The 21,761-nt window shown below is 49.8% G+C and overlaps 6 protein-coding genes across 6 annotated transcripts; 5 read left to right on the top strand and 1 right to left on the bottom strand.

Moving 5' to 3' along the window:
* Window positions 1-258: 258 nt before the first annotated feature.
* Window positions 259-3,920, top strand: KY384_005757 (uncharacterized protein; the record flags this gene model as incomplete). Its single annotated transcript, XM_044814255.1, has 5 exons — window positions 259-1,032; window positions 1,106-1,240; window positions 1,308-2,067; window positions 2,246-2,983; window positions 3,820-3,920. The coding sequence occupies 5 exons, from the start codon at window positions 259-261 to the stop codon at window positions 3,918-3,920; spliced, it is 2,508 nt and encodes an 835-aa protein (XP_044668405.1).
* Window positions 3,921-4,021: 101 nt separating this feature from the next.
* KY384_005756 (uncharacterized protein) lies at window positions 4,022-8,269 on the top strand (the record flags this gene model as incomplete). The annotated part of the gene is made up of 7 exons (XM_044814254.1): window positions 4,022-4,103; window positions 4,578-5,003; window positions 5,056-5,801; window positions 5,856-6,702; window positions 6,776-6,863; window positions 6,911-7,578; window positions 8,025-8,269. The coding sequence occupies 7 exons, from the start codon at window positions 4,022-4,024 to the stop codon at window positions 8,267-8,269; spliced, it is 3,102 nt and encodes a 1,033-aa protein (XP_044668404.1).
* Window positions 8,270-9,582: 1,313 nt separating this feature from the next.
* Window positions 9,583-11,169, top strand: KY384_005755 (uncharacterized protein; the record flags this gene model as incomplete). Its single annotated transcript, XM_044814253.1, has 1 exon — window positions 9,583-11,169. One exon carries the CDS (start codon window positions 9,583-9,585, stop codon window positions 11,167-11,169), a length of 1,587 nt encoding a protein of 528 aa, XP_044668403.1.
* A 1,842-nt stretch (window positions 11,170-13,011) lies between these two features.
* On the top strand, window positions 13,012-15,396 carry KY384_005754 (uncharacterized protein; the record flags this gene model as incomplete). Its single annotated transcript, XM_044814252.1, has 1 exon — window positions 13,012-15,396. The coding sequence occupies one exon, from the start codon at window positions 13,012-13,014 to the stop codon at window positions 15,394-15,396; it is 2,385 nt and encodes a 794-aa protein (XP_044668402.1).
* Window positions 15,397-16,238: 842 nt separating this feature from the next.
* Window positions 16,239-17,828, top strand: KY384_005753 (uncharacterized protein; the record flags this gene model as incomplete). Its single annotated transcript, XM_044814251.1, has 1 exon — window positions 16,239-17,828. The coding sequence occupies one exon, from the start codon at window positions 16,239-16,241 to the stop codon at window positions 17,826-17,828; it is 1,590 nt and encodes a 529-aa protein (XP_044668401.1).
* A 2,123-nt stretch (window positions 17,829-19,951) lies between these two features.
* Window positions 19,952-21,613, bottom strand: KY384_005752 (uncharacterized protein; the record flags this gene model as incomplete). The annotated part of the gene is made up of 1 exon (XM_044814250.1): window positions 19,952-21,613. The coding sequence occupies one exon, from the start codon at window positions 21,611-21,613 to the stop codon at window positions 19,952-19,954; it is 1,662 nt and encodes a 553-aa protein (XP_044668400.1).
* Window positions 21,614-21,761: the final 148 nt, after the last annotated feature.

The following is a 21,761-nucleotide window of genomic DNA, read 5'->3' as shown; positions in this document are numbered from 1 at the left end:
CTTGGAAAAGATTGGTGATGTGGAATGACTCATTCGTTCTTCGCGTCAGCATGACTGACTGAATATGTCATTTCGGCCTTCAAGTATGAAGCATTTTTTCACAGAGGTAGCCGAACCGGTGTCTTCACTCTTTAAACAACGCATTAGGCTGTTGGACTTTCCTTCTTGATACCCTATCGGTCCTTCTGCTGATGCCTAGACATTCTGGAGAGGCGTAGATTTTCGTCCATCTGGTACATATCCCACCAACACGCCGTAATGCCGTCTCAAAGGGCACAAACGTCTTTCTGCTTCATCAACTCCACGGAGCCTCTAGCCCCACAGAGCGATGACGTGCGTCGTATTGTCCGCCAGCGGGCAATGGCCAAAGCCGCCGTTACTAGACGGCAGAACGGCAATTGGGGCAAGGTCAATCTACTACAGTACCCTGTCAACAGCCACGACACGCACAGCCTGGAAAAGCAAGATGAACCACGTCATCACAGCAGATTTGTTGACAAGTCTTCGGGCCAGCATGTCAGCTCTACCGGGCAAAATGTAGCGAACATTGAAGCCGTTAGCGAACAGCCAAGCCCAGTCGACTGCACGGACACCATAGCTGAAAAGGGTGTTCTATCTCTGTTCAAGATTGCACCAAATATGTCTCCGACAGGTTACGAAGCCCTTAGACGCGAGCTCAATTTTGATATTCTAGACTTGTCCGCTCTAACAACTTACTACGTCAGTCGCATCACAGCACAGCAACTCGCCCGCCAGCCGTCTCAGCTGGTCCATGTCCTTCGCTGCCGCCAGTGGTCGTTCATCTCATATCTGCCAAGCAGATGGGGCAACACCCCATGCCTTGAAGCAGTAACAAAGTGTCTTGTAATTAGAGTTCGCGAGTTCCTACAGGGTTCTGGCCAGCCGCCATCGAAGTACGCACTTGCTCTGTTCGGGCGGGCAGTCTGTAGCGTACAGAGTGCTCTAGATGATCTGACGCTAGTCACAGATCCCGATGTGCTCTGTGCGGTACGGCTCCTGTCGCTATGGGAGGTAAGGATGCAATGCCTGCACAGACAACCAATGCTTCCACTATGAGGACAACTCGCTGACCAGAATATCGCAGTTGCTCTCAGAGTCTCAACCGGAAGCCTGGGATTATCACATGAGTGGTGCTAATGCACTTCTGAAGTTGCGAGGGCCGACAGCTTACACGACACCATTTGAGAAGGCGTTGCTGCTGGCCATGGTAGGGCCAATGGTAAGCTCGTTTTGCTCTCTCTTCTTGTACCCATCGTGTGAAAATGATTGTTCTGAGACTATCCCAGTTCACAGAGGCAATGATGCAAAACATTTTTACTTTCGTGGACGAAGAGCCCTGGCAACGAGCCATCCAAAACTGCATGATCAAAGGCACCGCCCTGTCTGACTGTAGCGAGCTTAGTATCTCGCTCTGGATCATCCTGTGTCCTATCCCACGCCTGATGCACGAGGTTCAGGAACTTGTCTGCCGATCTCAGCGGGATGAGCTTATCCCTAGCCATATTGTCTCGGCTTACATCCAATGCTCCCTCTCCATATTACAGAAATTACAGTCGTGGCGCCACAGCTACGATGAATTCATGCGCACTCTGGGTCGCAGCTCCGATACCGACCAAGTATCCTTCCTCGCCGTTCCAAATACTTCCACATACGAATGCGACAAATCATTTGAGCTTCTAGGCATTTGTCTCGGCTCTACGCTTATCATGCATCGACTACTCGTTACGCTTTCTCCCTCGCAACCCATTTCCTTTGCAACAGAGGCAGCGGCACAAACGGTTGCTTCAGAGATTGTAGAGCTAGAACAGCAGGCTTCGCAGAGCAGCCCGAGAGCGGCGTTGTTTATGGAGTTCAAAATGATCCTAGCGCGTAGCGTGATGGCTACCAAGGATTGGTACGATGTTGTGTCAACAGCTATCTCAGAGGAAGATAAGAAGAGAAGTCTGGAAGCCTCGACGGGAGACTGGAATGAAGCTCCCACAGTGAGGCTGATCGATAAGGAAGTATTTGAACACTGGTGCAGACATAAAGGGAGGAAGGTTGCGAGTAATGGACTCGAAGTATAGTGGTTGATACTTCTCGGCTCACATTAGTCTCGTCTCAGCTATATGCAGGGTCCTCTCAGCCTGATGCAGAAGGACCCTGTTGCCTAAATGCCGTTACTTGAACTTCAGCGTTTCCTTGTAAGCTTTGCACCATTGTCGCTCACTACCCGTCGTCAAAGCTTCTAAAACTCCGTTAGATCATCGCCACTACTTGGCTTCAGGACAGCAAAGCTCTCTTCTTGTCCTCCGCTACATACCCATACTAGTCAAAAGCGGATGCGCACAAAAACGGCGAGACCGACCATTTACCGAAAAGAGGATCAAAAACGACCCTGGACACACCATGTTAGATTGTCAACAGAGGCCAGCAGATCCAACCGACGGTAATTCGGACATGAATACTAACCAAGCCCAATTTGAAACGTACAAAGACTTTCTTCGCGCCCATATTGGCGTATTTCCTGAATATCGGGATTTGTACTTTTATTTGGAAGATCATCGTAACAATTGGGATGTATTGGACCATAACGGGACGCGGTTAGTTATTTCTGACCTTGTAGGTCAATCTTTCAAGACGAGAACGTATGATCCGGGAGATGGTACTCCAGAGGTTACGCTTAAGAGAGAATTGAAGACCCATGATGAAAATGTTAAGCTTCGAGTCCTCCATGTCGTATCTTTTGAAAGAATGCCGTTCCAGTTAGTGGAAGCGCTTGGGATGACATTCGATCTGGAACCTTCATTCTTACGAGGCTTAATTGGACCGAGGGCCAGCTCCGAAGAAGATACTGAGCATCCCGCAATTTACAGGAAAAGTCGACTCCCGCCTGGCATCCCAATGAAGTCTGAGGATTACCTTATCATGGAACCCTACTTTCTGAGTCTGGTATTCAACAACAGAGGAGGGATCAATCACAGTATACCTATTGGTATTCTTGAATGTGTCATAGCATCTGCTTGTTTGCTAATGTGTATGCAGTCCTCATATTCGTCTCCAATGAGCTTAGATCCCGTCCCAGTCATGGTATTGAGACCTATGGACGTCCCTCAATCTTCAGGACAGCCCATCAGAATTCAAAGTTCTCCAGCGCATTATATAATGCTTTAACTCCATCCAATTTCGCCAAGATTTGTGCTCAGACGCTGCAGTCCTTACCACGCAAAGACCTCCATACCCTGGAGCACCAAGCACTAGAATGTCTCCGACCAGTGATCTCGATCTCTCTCGAACTGATATCAGACCGAATAGAGGTATTGAGATTTCTTCATCAGGATAGATCGAGCGGTGAAGAAAGCCAGACAAGCGCAATGCTACAACACCACGCAGAAGCGGTCCATATTTTAGAGAATCTACGCTTATTCATCAGAGATTTCGAAAATGGTCACAGCGATCGAGAACAGACCGCAGATATGTCAGACATAATCAATTGCTGCAAACGCACGCTAGACGACGGTTACCATATATCCAGTATCGTTCAAGAGCGAATACAAATTGAGAATGGAATTCTTGCGATCCGGGAGTCACAAAAGTCAATCGAAGAAGCTCAGTCTGTCAAGCGACTGACGCAGCTTGCCTTTGTATATATACCACTCACTTATTCAGCAACGCTCTTCGGCATGAATGTCAAACAAATGAATGAGTCTGGTCCGACATTTTGGATCTTCGCTCTCACCTCGATCTGCTTCGTCCTCGTCACTCTCGCTGTGTGGAGTTCCACGAAAATCATTAAAGGCTTTAGGTTGTGACATCGAGACAATGGAGTTTATGATCTCCTATGGAAGATTGCCGACGCTCTGTTGATCATTCTTAATTGGATTGGCTCGATACGCAATTTCTTCTGCAAAGTTGAGTAGGATTGTGTTTGATGAGCGCATGCAATGACGATGAGTATAGCAGACTGTGACAGATGATAACTACTCAAAGTCGTGGCTCCCTCGTGAATGAAGCTCTACAAATGGGCTCGACGGAAAAGCGGAGGAACAGCAAAACAATCTCACAATCGAAGAGGATGGTCGACACGGCACGCATGATTGCAAGTGAGACGATGGGTCCATTGTGTGAACCATACAGCAATATATTAAGGGGGAAAGAGATTGTGTTAATGCTTTGTATAATCGCCGGAGGATCTGACGTGGCTGACCACTGCCGAGCTTATACTTTCGCGTCCTTGCATCAGTCACCAAGGGAAGTGATGGGTCACTTCTCAATCCGACTGGTCAGGGCTACCGCCAAATTCTACCTACTTTGATGCCGTGTTCTGGACCTTGGTCTACAGCTGTTTGGAGGTGTGGCGTCCTTTGCCCAGAGCTGAGAGTCCCATAGCGAGATTGCGTTTTGGCCGCATCGGGACCACCCGACCTCAGGACGGGATTAACTACACCAGGACTGGCTAGTGCTATATTCATTCAAAATTAGGGCGCGAGAAGCAGGAATGGAAAATGAAATTAGCACAACACTGACAAGACAGGATCTATAATACCCGCGCTGCAACGCAGATCTGAAGCCATGAGATCCAACGCTTATGTTTGAGATGTATGCTGGCGCAGCCAAGATCATTGTTGTCGCAACTGTTTTCTTGCACTCATATACCGTCCATGCCATACCTCACTTTCAAAGGCTCCGACGGGAAAATGGGGCTTCCTCGGGTGTGGGGACCGCTTTTGGTAGCAGTGCGTCTGCCTCAGTGTTCCCATATTACAACAGCACACTGGCTCAGAATGGTACCCAACTTGTAACAGCAACAACGGGGCCAGCCACTACTTCCACAGCGTATCAAGGGGCGCAATCAACTCCATCTAGTAACCAAAAAGCTCAAAATCAGCAGTCGCGCGGCGTTTTGTTCCCTGCGGTGCATTGGAGTCAGCCAGTGCAGGACTTGAAGAACCTGGAGCCAAGCCAGCAGCAAACTTTCTACTATACACCTGGTGGTGCATGCAGTATGATATGCATTGGATACTACTTCTAGCAATGCTGACCCCTCGCACCCAGGTCACAATGAAGAACATACCTTTGCTCAGGTCTCGACCAATACCTCTCATCCCTCGGTAGTTTGCTCACATTCCGAACGTATACAAGTGTCCAGCTGCCATGATAAGAATATTGTTGTCAGCTGTAGCGATCAGGATACAGTTGATCGCATTGTTTCGACCTGGCCGACAGATTCGCCCTTCATATTCATTACTTTCGAGGACGGATGTGGCAAATCTAGTGATCAGCATACTTTCTGGCTTGCTAAGGGTGTTGAAGTTGACTATGAGGCAAAGTCGATCAGTGTCACTGTAGTGCAGGAACTCTCGATCGCGGAAGCAATGCCAGAAGTCGAGGTTAGCTGGGGTATCTACTCACCTAGTCAAGGTGGCACCCCAAAGACAAATCCGCCAACTCCGCCGTATCCTGTAAATGGCAATCATACATCTGGATTCAATAGCACCTCTGGTCTCAACGATACCGCTTCTGGCTCTGCAAACAGCAGCTGTGGTGCACCACCCTCTCTTATGATTGACGGTTTCTACACGGCAACTTGTGGCTCTCCTACTTTCGATGCAGATATTGATGCAGAGATTGGCTTCCTGGAATTTGATAGTAACGACTACAGCAGTAGTCTCGAGAACTTTGCACCGAACACTGATGACGATTATAGTCAATCTGATAATGCTGATCAGGGGTTTAACGTCGAACAGTCGCGCAGAATGGTTAGGTTACGCCGTCGCGGTTGGCTTGACGGTGCCAAGAATGTAAGTGCTTCTCGGGTTCAAGCCAATCAAAGCTGACATTTCAATCTTCTTCAGCTGTGGAACAAAGGGAAACAATTTGTCAGTAACTTGGGAGCAGCAGCTGTAGATCTAGGCAAACAGGCAATACAAGGCATTTCTGATGCTTTGACTATTGCTCCTACGGCATCAGCTAACTTGCCTATCAATGTTGCACTTTCAAATCTCGTTGATTCGCCGTGGGGCCCAGCGAAGCAACTCTTTAAGAAAGAGAAAGATTCCAAAGGCGGGGCGGTCAGCGGTAGTGTCACATTATACTGCGTTGACTGCGGCGTCCAAGGGACTGTCCTGGTATTAGGGCGGCTTAGATACAGTATCCTTGCTGGTTTAACTCAAGCCGAAGCCAGTCTGAATGGCAACATTGCCGCCGGGTTGCAGATTGGCATTGATGCTGAGGCGGAATTCAAGCAGGAGTATCGATATCCGCTGTATTCGCAAGGAATCCCAGTCCCGCCGCTTTCCGTATCTGGAATCTACTCAATTGGTCCTGTCGTCACGCTGGATGCCGAGATTGATATTGGAGTCACTCTGGCTGGTCAAGTGCTAGCAGGAGCGAAAGTGACCATACCAAATTTCGCTGCGAACCTCGATCTTGTGGACAACTCAAAGTCATCAACCTCGGGATTCACTCCACAGGTAGAGAAAGTCTTCCAAGCGAAAGGTACTATTACAGCAACTGCGGGTATAGGTCTTCCTATTGGTGTCGGACTGGGCATTGATATTCCTGCAATAAAATTCCGCAAGACTGCCGCAGTATATGAGAAGCCAAGTATCGAAGCAACAGCAAAGTATTTGGGGAGTACTACAGGCGAGGGGATTGGCGGAGACACTACATGTGTAAATGGCGTGAGCTATCAGATATCATGTATGCACCTCCTCTCCCTTCCTCCCTTCCAACCCCTCACCGGGCTGAAAGAGCTGACAAAGAGGACTTTCAGTCAAGAATAATCTATACGCCGACTTCTTTGGTCTCAAGAAAATTGACATTGACCAACGAACAGTCCCACTTACGGGAGATTGCATCCCGTACGTTCCATATCTTCATCTGGCGATGCTCCGCTAACGAACAATAGGGTCGGAGCCCCTACTAATACTGGTGGCACGGATCAACCACCAGCAGATCCCGCTTCCCCAGCGCCGAACGACCCCGAGACTCCCGCTGACAACCCTGACCCGACCCCTCCAGAAACCGGAGATGTAGGAGGCAACACCAAGCGAGCTATCACCAAGCGCGGTGATGAGCCATTCGACTTCGTAGACGGCGACGACGACGACTTACCCGCAGACAACGAACCCTTCGACTCGCTCAGCGACCTCGCCCTCAACGAAGCAGACCAAGATCTCACAACCACAGGCAACACCACGAACGAGATCCCAGACGAGACCTATGTCTACATCAACGACGCCTCCGCCACCTACGGTCTCGAAATCGACCCTCTAAACGGCAACATCTACCTCACGTCCGGCAACGGCGGCTCCCTCTTCGCAGCAACCTCCGGCTACGCCATCGGTGACGCAGAAGGCCGCTTCCTACATTATTACCCTGATCTCATGCAGAAATACGGCGTCTCGCGTTTCCGCGTCTCGAGCGAGATTGCGATCCCGAAAGATGCGGACTTTGTGGGGCTGGTGCCGATTCCGCTTGATGATAATAAGCCGGGTGATATTTACGCTGCGCTTGATACGAGTGGGAATGCTTTCTTGACCATTACGTGCGATTTTGAGGGGGAGGGGCAGAATAGTAAGGTTTTCCTAGCGAAGGATGCGGAAAAGGGAATTGAGAGGTTGAAGAATAGGGGGTTGAGATATACGGTTACGGGAGGGCTGGTGAAGGATTGTTATTATTTGCCGTTTGTTGCGCCTTCGTAGCCTGTGGGGGGACGGTGAGTGTCATGGTATATGAGTCCATGAACATAATGATCCAAGATGACGAATAGCTTTACCGTGCAGGTCTTCCCTCATATTGGGCAATTCCATGCCTAGCCTCACTTCCTCTCTCCACCCCTTCCCATTCCAACCCCCTCCATCACCGCTCCCCTTCCATCGCCTCGACACCAACCCACCTCGCCCCTCCCGGCCACCTTCTAGCAAAATTCTACCCATCAAAAAACCCATACTTATCCCTCCACTCACCCACAAAAGCCACCACAACCCCCACACCCAATGTAATGCAAAAGACACTCACAGCAAGCTTCTCATACCACCTAAACGGCTTCGCTCGTTCCGGCGGCTCCGGGCCCCCCGCTTTCGCCTGCGAATTCTCCTCCTTATCCCCCTTCACCAACTGCGTCGCCTCGTCCGCGGATGTCAAACACGTAGCAGCGAACCAACTCGCCACCGTCGAGTTTTCCTTAGTGGAGCAAGTAGACGTGCACCCGAACAACGAGCCGTGCGAGCAGAAACAATTCCTGGATTCGGAGGTGCAGCCATAAGAGATCGTTTGGTCTCGAATACAACCCTTCGCACAAGCTGGCACCACTACCGTTTTAGAATTGGATTGGAAGCTGTATTTGATGGAGTGCTCGACGTCGGGGCAGGTCGCGTTGAACCAGTTTTCCATCCGTATCACGTCTTCCCAGGCGCAAGGGTGGAAGGCGCATTCGAGCGGCTTGGCGAGGTTGCAGTAGCAGGATTTGGGGAAGGTGGAGCAGCCGGTTCCTTTGCCGGAGGGGCAGGGGGCGGGGATGCTGGGGCAGGGGAGCGGGGTGTAGTGGGAGGCGGGGTAGATGCATTCAGTTAGGACGCAGGTGGGGACGGAAGCGAAGTCGATGGTTGGTGTTGGGTCGTCTCGTGGGTGGAGAGTATGGGGGTGTTGATGTTGGAGGAGGTTAGCTCTGATTGTTGTGGGAGGTGGGATCTGAGCTGTTGATGTGTAGTCCCGCTCGGGAACGCCGAGAGCGCCTGCAACGACGACGATGACGATGATGCGGTAGGCGATGAGTAGCTGGCAACCTCTGGAAGGCATTATGATCCTGAAATAGAAGCTGTAGTGACTTGGACGAGCGGAGAGACAGAGACAGAATCCTATGCTGAAGAGGACATGGAAATAGGTGCCCTTGAGTGACAGCTAAACGGTCCGCCGATAATATAGGGCATAGAACAGCTTGGTAGGTACATCAATGCTGTTAGCGCCCATGATGATCGCCGATGCAGCAGTAGCTAGAGACTAACGAAATGACAGCTATCGGCTAGTCTTAGCAGTTCATGCAGCTGCATGTGTCAGCTGAAAGGCTGCCAAATCGGAGTGGAATCGCCCTCGAAGGTGACCCCAGGCCGCCCAGAAGTGGTTTAGATCGACAGCGCAGTGATCCGTTCTGGTCAACTGTGACTCGCCTTGATGATCTGATTCGCTGCCACCAAACAGCCACACAGTTGTCGTATGATATGACTGCATATAATGGGGTGTATCACCGTTGGCGAATCGGGGAGTCGAGACCCAGCATGCTACTCGGTGAGGCTCTGCTTGGACTCAAACCAAGCCTTCGGTGAGACCCAAACAGAGTAGGCCACGAAAGGACCTACAGGAGGTCCGGTCATTAGTATAAGCCTTTTGAGCAAAGCTAATTCCCCATCTTCGAAATTGGATCGAAATTGCCCTGCCCATACCACACATTTGAAGATCGCACGAAGAGCAGGCTCTACGAGAATGCTGCTATACAGCATTCAGTATGCTGCAATCACACATCAGATTCTCCTCATAGCCACATTCTTCCTCCTTTTTGCCTCTGTCAGCACGGGCACTTCAATGGAATGGGGCGTCTGCTGTATGAAAGCCGTCCGGGAGCAATTCGACGATGCTAATCCCTTATTGCCATGGGGCGCTTGTGGAGTCAATCCAGCCTTTGACTTCGAGAAGGCTGACTCGCCTAGCCCATCAGTCAACGCGTCATTGGGATGGTGCAAGGAACACTGTCCTGGCTACCAAGCCAGTACCGCTAAACAATGGCTTCAGCCTTTGGCCACTTGGGTCATACCAGCCCTGACCCTCCTCATTCTATGCTCGGTGGGAGAAGACGGAAGAAGTAAGGACCAGAAATGGCCCTTTTATAGCCTATGCTACCAGATAAAGGAGTATATTGCCCTCCTCGGTGATCCGTCTAGCGCCATTTGTGGGGCGTTCGCAGAGCTTTGGATGGATGCTTTAATGGTACGAGACTTAACAAAGGCGGACACAACGTCCGCGCGAGTTGTACTAGGCGTCGCCATGATAGCTAATCAAACCGAGATGTTCACCCGGGATCCGGCCCTTATATTCAGACCTCAGTTGGAGGAAGAGAAGCAAGATCTGGTCGAGGTCTCCAAATCAATCCCACAAAAAGAAGGATCAGTCTTACGAGAGAGAGCATCACACTCTGAAAGCCCAGCTGGCAAAGAAGAGCTACTTGACAGCGCTCAAACCCCCCTTGATAATCCTACATTCATCGCCAGCCTTGAAACGGGCATCAAAACCCTTTTAAAGGCAAGGGCGGATTTTATCAACGGCGTGGGCGTGCCCGTTGTGCTGTTACTTGTTACCACCGGTTCCACCTTTCACGATGCATATCTTCAGCTCGGTGAAAATGACTCTGCACATGGCCTTGCATATGGGATCTGGTATTCTTGGCTGATCATACTTGCAGTACTCAGCAACTCCTACATTGCAAGTGTGAATCCTGGCGTAGCGAATGACGCCATTGGAAAATTGGTGGACTTGCATCCTCGAACAGTTCCTCTCCGAGAAAGAGTAAGGACTTCCTACGATTGGAAGCGGTGGGCAGACGCAACTGTGAATCAGTCATCGTCCCTCAATTACACACACCGTCCTGCCTACTTCTACCTCGTGTACCTTCTCGGGCAAACGCTCGCATGGGCTATGGTAGCCTTTGTCTGCTCCTGTGCGGCCGCTATCTCATATAGCACGCCTACCATTGGGATTGGATGCAGGTCCTTCACTTTCATGCTGTACGGTGCGCTATCGTTCGTCCTCGCTTGGCTTATGGTACTTCGAACCTGGATCGCGTCGCGGCCTACGCAGGGTCGTACACAAAAGCCACTGACGGCGAAGGTTCTGCAATACGTATATGCAACCACAACAATCGTGAATGCCTTCGTGCTCGTCTTCAGTACAATCGCTCAATTAGTCGGCCTATTCCGAAGTTGTCTTTGTACTCACTTTGGATCTTTGTCTGATCCGATAGAGCTGAGTACGGGTACTGAGCTGAGTATCCATAAAGCCAAGGTAACTTGGCTCCCGGTAGGCTTTGTGGCATATACAGGCGTCTGGATTGTCTGCGTAATCGCGGTGGGTTTCCGGATGTTCAACAATTATCGCACGGAGAAGCTCATGGGGTGACACAATGCTCTTGAATCACGTATAAGGATGTTCCTAGGTCCTGTTCGCGGTCATGGGAAGCGATAATTAGTTAAGACATCATGTGTTAGCAGTCCGAGTCTAGAATCAGACAGTTCAGTGAGACTTGTCGGTGCAGATCCCTCTGTTTGCTCTCTCTTGTCCATCAAACTAGCACAACATTCTCATCAACCTTCCTCTGGTCCTTGCATGATATCTTTGACGTCGTTGTAGCCGATCTGGCATTGTCGAACGCTTCTTCTTGCGCTGTAGAAAGAATAGGTCGCTCCATTGAAAATCCATGTGCGAGCTGTGCAAAAAAGATTTTTTCTGGACGTGTGTATCCCAGTTGCAGAAGAAATATGGTGATATCTGCTGAGGGTAATGTGTATGATGTTCAATTTTGGCAAGCGGCCATAGGCGAGCTTGTACTTTTCGAAAATTACGAATGAGCTTCTCAATGTCCACAGCTAGATGTAAATTTATTGTCAAAACATGCATTGAGTGTGAATTCGCCAAGAATTATGTCTCCTGCTCTTTGTGAAATCTTCGCTTCGAAAGGGCCTCGCCCGCGTACTAACTTTTGAAGGCCACAGCAGACCCCACTTTCCTGTTAGGCCTAGCAAAAGACACGGCAAAGTAGTCAATAGCTATGTCAAAGTCCCACTTCGATAATCTAGCAATGTGATCAAAACAAGCAGGCGAAGGGTTGGCTCCAAGTCGGCACCTACACAAGAGCCGACCTTGAATAGCAGCAAGCATTTCAGATCCTGGGCTCAGCACTTTGACGATATCTATATTGGCACGCCTGAATGTTTTGGCAAAGAGCGCCCCAAGCTTTCCTCATTGAGCAAGGTCAGACTCAAAGTGTGAAGTTCTAAGAAAGCAAATACCTGCCGTACAGGCTTCTTATTTGCACAGGTGAGGCTCGAAGCTCCCTCGCGATATATGCAGCGCACTTTGAACAATGAGCCCACCAAGACCATGCGCAACGAAGATCATGCTTAGAGCTTCTGTGTGCGTACGTTCTCTCAGACGGACCAAATTCCCCAGCATGTTTTCCGCGAGACTGCTGATTCGATTCTGGGACACGGGGTTCCAGAGACTCACTACATCCGCATCATATCCGAATGTTGATATATGGGCATCTGCAATATCCTGACGAAGGAGTCGCGAAGGCCAGCGAAACCATCCTTCTCCATTGCCCAGGTAGAATCGGCACTACCGGTCAAGCCATGTACGAAGACAATGTCCCGCGATCATGTTTCGAGGAGGAACTGGGCTATGACGAGGTCTGCTTGTACCTGAGACATGATGCCTACTTGACCTTTGGACCTAGGTTTTCCCGGTAGTCATCGAATAGGTTGACGAGGTTGAAACTCAAGCCTTCGACAGAGCTTCCGAGCCATCCCTAATGAAGTAAAGGTTAGGATGAAATCTTTAGGCTAAGCAAGTAATCACGAATCGGTGATAAGAGTCTGCCATTTAAATGCGAGAGAGTGAAGCGGCGCTAGATCTGACAAGAACCGTACAACGGAAGGGCAGCGTGGTAAGGAACTACAGCCCTTGCAGAAGTCCTAATGCAATGCCTCGACTGCTTCCACTCCGAAGGCTTCTGTGTGATCGTCGAGTCTGAGCTAGCAGTCCAGAATCGAACTGAATTTAAACAGGCATGGCAAATTAAACAAAACCTTCAGAGCCAGATAGGTCAAATTAGCTTCGTCGTCTGTTTCCACATTGTCGTTGATTTCCCAGACATCCACGAGGGCTTTTCTGAGGCATCGGCTGCTTTTCATGGAGCCTTAGCCGATTGAAAAGGGGTCGGATCCTTTCTGCCACTGACATATGGATTATAGCAGCTGGCTCCGCGAGCCACTGGGTGACTACGTGGAGACTCATGATGATGATTTCAACCAGGAAAATTCTTTTCTTGGCTTCAAACGAGCCCTAAAGAAATGGGGCATCGTGCAAGACCATCTGTGTCGTCCTGACGCAATCGACAGCTTCCGGAGTGGCTTATCCCTATCCCAATTGCATTCTTATCGGTTGCTCCACGAATGGTGGAGTGGCCGAATTCAAAGCCCGGCGCTCTCGCAAGCTGCTCAACGAGCTATTCAAGAAGCAGCTTCTGAACAAAACGCCGAGAGCGGATATGAGAGCGTTGATCGGGAGCTCGCTCGTCTCTCTGAATCGACATATCACAAAAACTTGTTTATGCTATTCCAACTCGAATTTGTGCATGAATTTCGGCAGTTGCATGAGGACAACTTTCAGGCGTTCTGTGGCTTCGTGCAAGAGCAGCGTCAACTCTGTGCAAGTGACGCTGCTATTCAAAGGGTCGCGTGGTCTTTCGCAAATATTCCTGCTGATACTTATTCGCAACAAAATCAGCATTCAGACAACGATCAAGTATACATTCTAGGAGATCTTGTGGTATCCAAGCTCGATGTGATCCCCGCTTGTATCGAAGCGTGCCCTTGGCTGCAGATTCGCAAGGCACGAGGAGGATTTCCATATTATCTCTGGGACGTGGCGCTGCAGAAGACAGTCAAGACCGACTCGCTGCAATCCCCGCCTCAATATATCTGCGTGAGCCATACGTGGGGACGATGGCGCATAGAAGGAGAAGAGAATCCATCGTTGACAATTGAGGGTGTTCCATGGCTGGTTCCTCAAAACACAAAATTTAAAGTGCAGGGAATCCCAAATTTGCTCCTTCAAATCTTCCGCTCTGGATATGTGTGGATTGATCTCTTTTGTATTCCGCAAGACCGTTCTGAACGCGCACTTCTTGAAATCGCGCGACAAGCCGCTATCTTTGGCAATGCAGAATTCGCTGTCGCCTGGTTGAACGACGCTATCGATTGGAGATGTCTGAGGAGTGCGACAAAATGGTTCAGCCAGTCGTATCTCCGGAAGCAGTCTTTGGCGCAATGTTCGGAAGATCAGGCCACCATAGAACTCAACAACGATGATCAGGCATCTTTAGAAGAGCTGAATGAGTTGTTACTCGACACTTCGCAAGAGGTAGCATCAGATCCAGGTGATGATGAAAAGACATCAGTTGTGCCTTGGTTCACCAGCTTGTGGACCCTCCAGGAGGTATGCCTCCGGCCTGACATGATCGTCTGCGACCGTTATTTTCAGCCGTTGCGGGCTGGACCTGATGTTGTGATCACTTTGGACTACTTGGTGGCCATGGCATCACGTCATAATTCAGATCAGGCTGAGGAGACATTACCTTCCGGAGAAAATGAACTTCGCGTTGACAAGACACTCGAAAGATCATTGTACGTGGACAAACATAGTGCAGAGGGAGAAGTAGGTACTGCTGATACCTCTAGCGCTGCCGCCTTTGATGATCTTGACACTCTTCTCACGATGACGTCTATTAACAGTATCCACTGGACCTCACCAGCTGCGGTATTTACGTCAGGGCAGCTCAGACAGTGTAGCCAGAGCCGTGCTGAGGCAATCATGTCTGTCGTCGGAGCGACAGCTTGGTATAAAGATTATCTATCGAAGCACAAAAAGGCGCCCCCAGAGGACAATTTGGTGCTCGGGTTCTATCCAGCCGTTTTCTTACAGGAGGCGTCACAAACGATTGGGCCAACATTCTTCACTGCTATAGCATGCGATATGCGCTTTGCTCAAGGGGCTGTTTCAATAGCCAACGATGAATGGAATGTTGTAGGCGATCGGAAGCCCGTCGGCTCAATGCTGCCATTTACTTCCAGCGAGACGTATATAGTTCCACCACACAGGATCGGCTTCAGTATTTATGCCCATCCTGTAGTCAAGACGTGGAACGTTCAAGACGATGGTAGCGTGTGCATCAAGCAAGCTGCAATCTTGACAGCCGCGTGTTTCAAGAACGCAGGAGGCCATGAATACAACCCTTTGAAGAAGGACATTCTCTGGGCTCCATTACCGGGTCAAGAAGATGTAATGACGCTCGACAGTGAGATCTCGGGCTTCTCTGGCAACGTTGAAGTGTGGTTGTCTACATTTTCGAGCCCTCAGCAAGCCCCAAATATAGCTGTCTGCTTGTATCAACAGGTATTCTACGATGAAAAAACACCAGCGCCACAAACTGGCCTGCTGCTCAAGCAGATTGGTACAGTAAGGGAGACTGGGCAGATAATTATGCTGAAAATTGGTGTCTATCTGGCAAATTGCAGAGCTGCTTGGGATGTAGAATCTATTGGGGTTGATTGGCTGGTTATATAGGAAGTGTTTCGTTTACTATAATTCTGACGCGTAGCGATCACGCCAAGACCTGTATGAAACGAGCCTTCTAATTTAGCGCCTGTATCTATCTGGTAAACAATGACATGTGTCCAATGCGGAAATCTCAGCAATGTCAAAAGGAACGATGTTGCAATCTCTTATGAGATAGACTGCCTAGATAGTTCTGTCAATTATTGCAGGCCAAGTAATATAAAGCTCATAGAAGACAGTCACTCTCGCGTTAGGACCACGGACCCCACAAATCACATGTCACTGAGGCATATGAAAAGTATCAGATTATATTCACACCACGACTGAATTTCAATTTCACCCGTTGTGAAAGCCGACACATAAGCCAACCGCTTAACAAGTTTCGAAGCATTTGAGGTTTTTTTCGAGAGTGCAAGTACCGTGCCAGCCTTGAGCTTGATTTTGTACGAAGTGTAGAATTGTTAGCCTTTGCTAATTCTTGACATTGACATCATAGCGTCGTTTTTCCGCATTCATTTTGAAGAACGGACCTCCTTTGAAAGAAAGTGTGTTGAAAACATCTCCCTTGATTTTGGATAGTTCCTGGGTACATCGCTGTTTCAACTTCTGATAGAAAAATTATTGCATTGAAAGCGCGGGGATATTGCTGTCACCTTCTGCATTGATGTATTTGGATATCGTCGAAAATGAAGCGTCGCCGAAGGTCCCCCCAAAAGGATGTGCACACAAGGTTCAAATCAAACAGGGACATGCTTCCACACCTTGAGCCTCACGTAGCTTATGAAAGATACGAGCCAAGTTCTCGTGAGGAGGAGACTATTTGGCCGCGACGTCTGCTTCATATACCAACGATGACCTCTTTTGTACGATCAGCGAAGAATATTTATGGGGAGTGCAAAGAGCCCGCATACAATGCATTATCCTACACTTGGGGAAGATATAGCGATCCAAAAGGTGCTTCAATTCCGGTCAAGAATGTGACTTGGACCGTACCACCAATCAGCGAGTCTCATTTCTCAAGAAATGAGTTCGTGAATGCTATTCAAGCAGCCGGTGTTGGTGTCTCTTACGTCTGGGTCGACGTGGCCTGCATAGATCAGGAGGACAATACGGTCAAAATTGATGAGATCGGCAAGCAAGCTGCCATCTTCCGAAGAGCAGCCAGAGTGTTCGCGTGGCTTGTGCCATGGACATTGGAAGCCTTAGAGGATTGCCTATCACCTATCGAACACTACTACAGTCGTCAGCCATTAGATGCATCGAAAGACGATATCAAAGGAAGTACCCTGGACTCTGCATACTTTTCACGGACATCGAAATGCATGAATTCGCTGGACACAATCACTTCCATTCTGGACGCCGTCCAAGACCTTCGCCATCAACCCTGGTTTACGTCACTATGGACGCTGCAGGAAGCCTACCTTCGCAAAGACGCCATTATTCTCTCTCGTTCCTCCGCTGGTCCCTCACTAGTGCATCGAATGGATGCAGATTTCCGCATGCCTTTGACGATAAACTGGCTTCTGGTTCGCTGCCAGCAAATTTACACCATGTGTCGTCTAGAATCTACTCCTTCTTCCATGGCGGTCTGCCAAACACTCATGGATTCTGGCCTTCTCGCACTCAGCGCTGTCAATGAATGGTCTCTCTACAGCGCCTCCACAAAGCGCCAGGCTAGCTTACATGAAGATCGAGTCTACGGCATCATGCAAGTATACAACATTCGTCTCGGCGCACAGTCGGATTTTTCGAGACTCGAGGATTCGCTAGGTTTCCATTTGAATGATAAAGATCCTGTTCTATCACAGCTGCACGTTCATGAGCAACCGCCTGGAGAGGGCAAAGCCTGGCGTGTAAGCAGACACATGACTATTCCTTTTGTGTACGTTGGTGCTCTGACTTCGGGAATTAAGTGCACCATTTCAGCCAGTCCAAGGAAAATCCCGCTTTACGATGGCAAAGTCTGCGATTTCGACGCACTGGTGGACGAGTGGCACAAGAACTGGCTTCATCGAAAAAATGCCGGCCTTTCCCTCTTCGAAGCCCATGTGGCTCTCGATGCTCAGAGTCATCCTCCTCGAACTGCTGACATCTTCTCATTGCATGAGGATAATCTTTTGCCTGATTCATCAGTCCTGACATTGCCGAATAGCGAGCGTGTGCGGTTTACACATTTGCAATCACATTTTCCTCGACTGCTTACCGATTACAAGGTGCTTATGATGGGATGGATATCCTGTGGAGATCTAGAACCGGGACCCCGCTGGGTAGGCCTTGTGGTCAATCAGCGCACTCAATCTATTGGCAAGCCTTGGATTCGCGTGGGAGTCTGTTCATGGCCCGGAATGATTACAGGCAGAAACGACCTCATGTCGCTACATGGACGGCCGGACGATTTATCAGAGGGCCTGTGGAAGACTGTCACGGGGAGACTTGGTTGAATCACCCTGAAGAGGTCAAGATGAAGCTCACATCATCGAAAGTGAGCATGTGAATTTTAACGGCATTTGCGCCCGACGTGACAGCTCATGTTCAAGCTATAGATACTTACTCCAGTCAGTGACTCCAGAATCATAGGGACACTCAATTCAAGGCATCAAAAGATTCCAGTACAAATGCGCTACTGGACCACCATCCACACAAGCGCTGTATCTCACGTTCTTGTCCAAGCTGAAAACGAATACTCCGAGAAGGCAAGCCTACCATACCCACGCACCAAGGATCTGGAATGAAACAAGAGACTTTTCTATGCGCGTGTATGCAGCAGCAAGACCCGATCATCTGGTATATGCATCCTAGACACGATCCACCATAGAAGCGCAGCTGCGGAACTTCCAGCAGCAGCTCAGCTCAGCTCGCGATTACATCACACTCATTAAATGGGAATCTCAAACTTGCGTTACGGACGCCACCGCTTCGCATCCTCCCACTCGGACTGTACATTCAGCGACGAATGATTGGGCAATGCGACCACAACCCTCGATTCGCATCCTTCTCTCCTCCTTCCTCTTCCTCTTTACCCCCCTCCTCACCTCAGCTCACCCTCTCTTTCCCCCCTCTACTCCCTCAGCCCCATCAACCCTCACAAACATCACAAACACAACCCTCCCCTTCCCCTTCCCCAATCCCAATCCCAACACCCTAGAACCCCACTGCACCCCCTACGAACCCCACACGCCCCTCTCCGGCGCGACCACTGCCGCGCAGGCCTATCCCACTTCCTCCGCAACCACCGCAACTCCCACTACATCTTCACGCACGACTTCTCGCACCACGGCGACAACGCTTACATCCCCGTCCCGCTCTTCGTCGAAGACCACGAATGCCTGATAATCTTCGACATGCCGGAGCGGTACCCGGTGCAGGAGGAGGTGGAGGCGCGGATCGTGACGGTGCTGGAGGCCGTGAGTAGGTTGATTGACGATTGTGTGGGACGCGTGGCGGCGGGGCTTAATGGGGGGATTGTGTTTGCGGAAGGGGAAAGGCCGGTGGGGGGGTTGGTTAGTGTGGGGGTTTTGAGTGGTAGGGAGCCTGGGATAGGGGTGGGCGAGGGGGAGGGGAATATGACTGTGTTGGGGGACGGGGGCGTGGGTTGAGGTGTTTGAGGGCGGGAAGAGGCTGGAGAGAATGGGGGTAGCGAGGGAGAGGAGAGAGGGCCTAGGGCTACAGCGGGGTGTTGAGAATGCCATGGTCTTGGACTCCTACGACACCGTGGTCCGGGATGCATGATTCGGTAGACGAGCGAGACTCGTCTCAATCAAGCACTTTCCAGAAGCTTGGTAGTCTCCCGGGACGAGAAAGTCTTGTCTGCTTCGTTCTGTTGATCGCCGACGTCAGCTTTGATTTGGCACGAGAGTTGAAGCCGGGATGCCCGTGCTGCGTTACAATTGGCCAAGGGCAAATACCGTGTGGTTGGGCTATCAGGTAGACTTACTTAAACATCAGGTCTAGGGCTGTCCCTTGACGGGGCGCACTCTGGTTAGGATCGAGGGAGAATAACAATGGCACATGAAAAGAAAAAGATACCAGGTTCAATTAATATCAAGAGAAACGAAACAGCTTAAAAATGAATGAAAATCTCACAACTTAGATCTAAACGTTGGATTCTCTTGATGAGGCCATCGTGAGAATGGTACTATGTTCGGATTTTGTGGTTTCATGACATGGAAAAGGATGCTTGCTTGACAGTTGCTGGGAGACATATCCAAAGGTCTATGCGCAGGTCAGTGGAGAAGTAGTTGCTGTCCATATTTCCAGTCTTTCCGTCACACAAAAACGTACGGAATACATCGAAATCGAGAGAAGAGAGGAGGGCTGCTGATGGACGAAGAATTCAAAGCGGCTGTATCCATCCTTCCAACCCTAAAGTTATGAAGGTACGCTACCGGCACGTCAGTTGAAGTTCAAGATTGATTCATGTGAGTTTTTGGCTTGCTGCTTGTAGAGTGTACCCATTGTGCGCGAAATTAACAAGAGACCTTGGCCTAGATAGAGTCAGACTAGATGTAGCCAGAATGGCTGCGAATTTACAGGAGTGATCCATTCTGAACGGCCTTTCGATGTTTCACTGGCCTTGTTGGTCGACCTGAAAGTGGTCTGTCATTTGAACGTCTGCTTGACGTTCGTTAGAAGCGAGGTTATGCAAAGCCCCTTCCGAATCCTGGTACGCCATAGGGTCATCACCTTGCCTCACATGTCGTTCGGTTGCCATCCGAGTGTCAGCATGTTGATGTGCTTGGTGATCTCCAAGATCCATGGTTGTATCCATGCGGGTCTCCGGAGGACGTATTGAACGACTGAATTCAGCGACTTTTCTTAGACCTTCCGCAAAGTCAGGTGTCGTGCTCTGGTGACTCTGTACGATTTGAGGATCTAGGGGGATACCAGCGTAGTCCTCGCTTGATCCCATTGTCGCAACGGGAGCAGTGTGCTGTTGCTGTGATTGTCGAATATTCGAAGCAGGTGCGCCATGTGCGCCTTGAGACGTAGGATTGTCGAAACGTAAAAGCTGATCGATAAATGATGGATCTGGAGGCGCGGCTCTCTGCTGTCGGGGCGTCGAGGTCTGATACTTGGTTGCTGATCGTGAAGCGGGAGGCCTTACTTGAGTATCTTTACAATCTGGGCAATTTTTGATTACCAGGCTGACTGTTTCTTTAATACGCACCCAATGATACTTTTCTGCAATCATTGCAGTAGTCTTGTTGATTCCACCGTGTTGCTGAGCGTGCAAATCCCGCGCGATGCCATACTGACGTTGCGGATCACTGATGACTTCCTTATCCTTCAACATCAACTTTTCACTGTCTTCACCTTCATCACCATCGTCGCCTGGTACAAGCTTATAGTGAGTTGCAGCGCTTCTCAGTCGACTTTTCTCCGCTCGATCAGCACCAACCGGATATTTGCCGTGCTTGAGGTAGTATCTGATCTTGTCAAAGCGTTCTTCAGACACATAATCTTCCGCGTCTGGTCCTAAGTCTCGACCATAGATAATAGCATCTACGAGCTCGTCAGGATTAGACCGAAGGTTTCCACATCCTTTGACACGCCCTATCCTCTTGAAGCCTAATGCATCCCAAATGCGACATGAAACAACATTTGTTTCGTACACCAAGTTGAACACGCTGTAGGTATAGCCCTGTAATGGGTCAGTCAGAACTGCACCGCAAGCCCAAGGGACTGGGATCCTTACGAGCTTTGGTGTCCATTCCAGGTATATTTCCCCCATCAATCGTCCAGCACCTTTATTCCTTGCTGCCTCCGTAACCATGAAACCTCCATTGCAGACGTGGCTGCTCCGTCCAGGGTAATTCGGTTTGACATAGAAGCTCCCCAGGCAGACCTCTTCCCATCTAGCACCCTCTTCTTCCATTCGAGCAGCTTGCGCAGCATCAGCTACATTACCCATCAACATCACAGCGCCGAAGTTTTGGAACCAATAGGTTGCGAAAGTGGGCACGCTCATAGCCTGTGTCATTGGATAAGTATCCCCCTTCTCAATTTCAATATTCAGAACCTCGCAAAGGTATTGCAGCAGCCTTTCTGGTATGGCAGATGGAGTCGAGAAAGGCATTATGGTCGCAATGGTGACACGATCTCTGAGCGTGACTTGGCGGGGGCCTATGGTGGCTGGCAGTGATGAGTCTGAAGGTACAGGGTAAGGTGGAGCGCCGGAAGTGCGATAAATGACCGGCGCTGTGGGATCCTCCAGCATTGTGGGCATCTTGATGGAGGTCGTACTGTCTGTTGTTTGTTTTGGTAGGGCCGAAGATCTGTGTCGGGCTTCATGGTTAGCGAGCCGAGACCTTTTGGAGTGCAGAACACCCCGAGCTCGATCACACGAAGGTTGTCCATAATGGTGGCAGATATGG

Source organism: Bacidia gigantensis, assembly GCF_019456465.1.
Source record: "Bacidia gigantensis strain McMullin 20006 chromosome Unknown contig_246, whole genome shotgun sequence".
Classification (NCBI taxonomy): Eukaryota; Fungi; Ascomycota; class Lecanoromycetes; order Lecanorales; family Ramalinaceae; genus Bacidia; species Bacidia gigantensis.
The sequence above is the reverse complement of the archived record's forward strand: the minus strand, read 5'-3'. Positions and strand labels throughout refer to the sequence as shown.